General features: G+C 62.6%; 1 protein-coding gene across 1 annotated transcript in view; it reads right to left on the bottom strand.

Annotated features, from left to right (window-relative positions):
* The window catches only part of ARRB1 (arrestin, beta 1), a 13,589-nt gene that overhangs the window by 9,344 nt on the left and 455 nt on the right, over positions 1-3,790 (bottom strand). Inside the window, exons 2-9 of the mRNA XM_009891023.1 lie at positions 3,615-3,682; positions 3,436-3,503; positions 2,142-2,277; positions 1,965-2,049; positions 1,803-1,875; positions 857-994; positions 555-638; positions 159-182 (exon numbers count right to left, since the gene is read on the bottom strand). Of these exons, the coding sequence (XP_009889325.1) occupies positions 159-182; positions 555-638; positions 857-994; positions 1,803-1,875; positions 1,965-2,049; positions 2,142-2,277; positions 3,436-3,503; positions 3,615-3,682 (676 nt within the window). The remainder of the gene's footprint in view (positions 1-158; positions 183-554; positions 639-856; positions 995-1,802; positions 1,876-1,964; positions 2,050-2,141; positions 2,278-3,435; positions 3,504-3,614; positions 3,683-3,790) is intronic.

Genomic DNA, 3,790 nt, shown 5'->3' on the forward strand with positions numbered 1-3,790 from the left:
GGGCACTGGGGTGAATTAGTGGGCCCCATGGGACGGTTCTGGGGGTGTTGAATGGACAGGAGCGTGGGGAATGCAAGTAATGTATAAAGGAATTCAAGTGGAGGGAATAAGGGGACTTCAAGTGAGGTGGGTGCTGGGGGGAGCGGCGCGGGCGTTACCTGGAGGCGAGGTCTCCCAGCAGGCTGGCATGGGTCAAAGGAGAGGACACGTTAGTCACCGCTGCCCAAGGACACGCGACCACCACCCCCCCACACACACACGTGTCCCCCCCCATTGCTGCTGAGCCCCGGGGGGCGGGACACGGACCCCAAAAGGTGCAGCACAGAGAAGGTGGGGGGGGAACGGGGTTGTTGTAAGGCTTAATGCCTGCCCCCCCTCCCCCAAGCGATGGCCACGCTGGTGGCCCCCGAAAGGGCCACCTGGGCTCTGCCACGGTTTTGCCGTCCCACCACTGGGAATGGCGTAGCATCTCCCATGGAGGGGACACACGCGCCGAAACCGGTCCCCAGCCCAGAGGAGAGCAAGGGAGAAGAGGGGGTGCACCCAACACTCACCCTCCTCGGGAGACCACCAGCTTCACCTTCACCTTGTAGGAGACGATGATGCCCAGGATCTCCTTGTTGGCTCCGTCTCTTAACCTTGGAGGAAGGAGCAGGTGGGCTTCAGCGAGGGGATGTCCATGGGGACCACCACCCCCATCCTCCTGAAGGTCCCCCCACTGGGTCTCCTCCACCCTGAGCATCACTCCCGGAGCAGGAGATGGATGCCCACCAGGGCTTGGTCCTCCCCTAAGCTCCACCCAAGCAGTGCCGGAGGGAGCAGAAGTCCCGGGGGTGGTTGGGGGTGGGGAGCTCACAGCGTGCTGGAGGCCAAGTTGGTGTCCTCATGCTTGAGCTTGCCGTCCAGCGCCAGCCCCCGCTTCTCCCGGTTGTTGGCGAGGAAGGGGGTCAAAGTGTAGACTTTGCAGAACGTCGAGCTCGGGGCCACCATGTCGCTGGAGATGACAGCCACCATCAGCCAGAGCACCAGCTCCCCCCCCATCTCTGACAGTGCCACGGGCCAAGCTGGACATCTCCATCCCAGTCTGGGGAACATCTCTGTTCCAGGCCCAGTCTGGAGGACACCTTCCCAGGCCCAGCCTAGAGGACATCTTCTTCCCAGGACCAGGTTGGAGGACATCTCCATCCCAACTCCCGACTCAGCCCCAGCCTGGTGAACATCTCCATCCTAGCTCCAGACCCAGCCCAGACATCTCCATCCCAGCCTCAGCCTAGAGGACATCTTCCCAGGACCAGTTTGGAGGACATCTCCATCCCAGCCCCAGCCTAGAGAATATCTTTCCAGGACCGGTTTGGAGGACACCTCCATCCCAGCCCCAGCCTAGAGGCCATTTCCTTCCCAGGACCGGTTTGGAGGACGTCTCCATCCCAACCCCAGCCTGGTGAACACCTCGATTGCAGCTCCAGACCCAGCCCAGACATCTCCATCCCAACCCCCAACCCAACGCAGCAAACATCTGTGTCCCTGCCCCAGCCTGGAGTTCATCTCCGGCCAGGGGGAGGGCGTGGAAGGTGACGTCCCCCGTGGTGCCATCCGAAAAACGTGCAAACCCCCACACTTTCGGCAAAATGCCTATGAAAAAAAAAAAAGGGGTCTCCACCTCCCCACTCCTCCCACCGGGACCTGCTTGCCGAACACAACATCCCACTGCTTTGAAGGTGCTGCACTGTGGCAGGAGACCTCCAAGGCTCCTCCGAGGTCCCCGGAACCCCTGGTGACGTCCCCGAGCAGCCGGTACTCACTCGGCGTCCTCCACGGCCACCGGGCACTTGTACTGGGCGGTGTTGAAGAGGCAGATGTCGGCGTACTGGCGCACTGGGACGAGAGGTGGAGAGATGGTGGTCAGGGAGGGCCCCTGCGGGGACGGGGACAACAGCCGGTGGGGACCAAGCCCCTCTCCTCACCTGAGATTTTGATCTTCTTCACCGTCTTGTTGGTGTTGTTGGTGACGTGGACGTTGACACTGATGGGCTCTCCGTGGTAGTAGATCTGCGGGGAGCAAAGGAGCGGGGAACGGTGAGGTCCCTGTCCTCGCTGGCGTCATCCCCCACCGGTGTCCCACCTCCCCAGTCCTCACGCACCTCCTTGTCCAGGGACGCCTCGAGGTGCAGCGGTTTGTCCGACATGAGGAACTGCCGGGTGGTCTCCGCCATGGGCTGGGGGCCGGGTCGCTCGGGCGCGTACTGGACCTTACGGATCACCAGGCGCACCGAGTTCCTGGGGGGGGGGGGACACAGGTGGAGGAGAACCCGGGTGTCCCACTGCCTGCAGGCAGCTCTGCCCACGGGCTGCCCTCTTTCTTGGCCAGTTTTGGGTCAAATCTCTCTTTTCTTCTGGTCTGCTGGGTCAGGAGAAGGATGGCGTAGGAGGTCCCGGCTGGATGCCCAGCTCGCCTCGGTTGCAAGGGGGCAGCCCCACAGCCGTGCCAGGCTGGCTGCATGGTCCCATGTCATGGCAGGGTTGGGATCCTTGCCCACAGCGCAGCGGTGGATGTCTCCATCCCAACTCCTACATCCTCTCTCGCCCATCCCTACCCTGGAAAGCATCTTCATCCCAGCTCCATCTTGGGAAACACCTCCGTCCTGGAGACCATCTCCGTCCCAGCCCCAGCCTGGAGGATATCTCCGCCCCAGCCCCAGCCCCAGCCTGGAGGACATCTCCATCCCAGCCACAGCCTGGAGGACATCTTCACCCCATCCCCATCCTGGAGGATGTGTCCATCCTAGGCCCAGCTTGGAGGACATTTCCATGCCAGGCACAGCCTGGAGAACATCTCCATCCCATCCCCAGCCTGGAGGACATCTCCATCCTAGGCCCAGCCTGGAGGACATCTCCGTCCCAGGCCTAGCCTGGAGGACATCTTCACCCCAGCCCCAGCCTGGAGGACATCTCCACCCCATCCCCGGCCTGGAGAACATCTCCATCCCAGACCTAGCCTGGAGGACATATTCACCCCAGCCCCAGCCTGGAGGACGTGTCCATCCCAGCCCCAGCCTGGAGGACATCTCCATCCAGGCACTGCCCAGGGAAAATCTCTGTCCCAGCCCCAGTCTAGAGGACATCTGCATCCCAGGCCCAGCCTGGAGGACATTGCCATCTCAGACCCACCCTGGAGAACATCTCCATCCCAGCTCCATCCTGGTGAACACCATCATCTCAACTCCAGCCCCAGCCTAGCAGACATCTCCGTCCCATTCCCATCCTGGAAGACGTCTCCATCCCATCCCCATCCTGGATGATGTCTCCATCCCATCCCCATCTCACCCACTGCGGGCAGCAAACTGAGGTGCTCCTTCCCCACCGCCGGGTCGCAGCCCCTTCCAGCACCCCGAGGCTGCTGCTCCCGCCCAGGCAGGACGGATCTTCTCCGCTCACCTCTTGTGGATTTTCTCCTCCAGGTTCTCCGCACAGAAAGCTTTGACCTCGTAGTCCACACCGCAGGCCTGGAAACCCGGAGAAGGCAGAGAAACCCCTTCGCACCACCCCCCAAGAGGTGACCCCCAACCAACGGCCGGTCACCGCCGCCCAGTGGCACAAGGACGGGTGGACCTTACCTTCCCCGTGTCCTCCGGACCCGGCTGCAGCGTGACGGAACAGGGCAGGTTGGGGGGGATCTGAAGGGGCAAAAGTGGGGGTGGAGAGGGGATAGAAGAAGGGTTGGGACCCCGTTTCCTCCTGCTGCCTCTTCCCCGTCCTGTCCGCGGTGGGGGGAGGACAACCGGGAGGTGTT

The sequence above is a fragment of the Charadrius vociferus genome, unplaced genomic scaffold (assembly GCF_000708025.1).
Source record: "Charadrius vociferus isolate BGI_N301 unplaced genomic scaffold, ASM70802v2 scaffold407, whole genome shotgun sequence".
NCBI classification, from domain to species: domain Eukaryota; kingdom Metazoa; phylum Chordata; class Aves; order Charadriiformes; family Charadriidae; genus Charadrius; species Charadrius vociferus.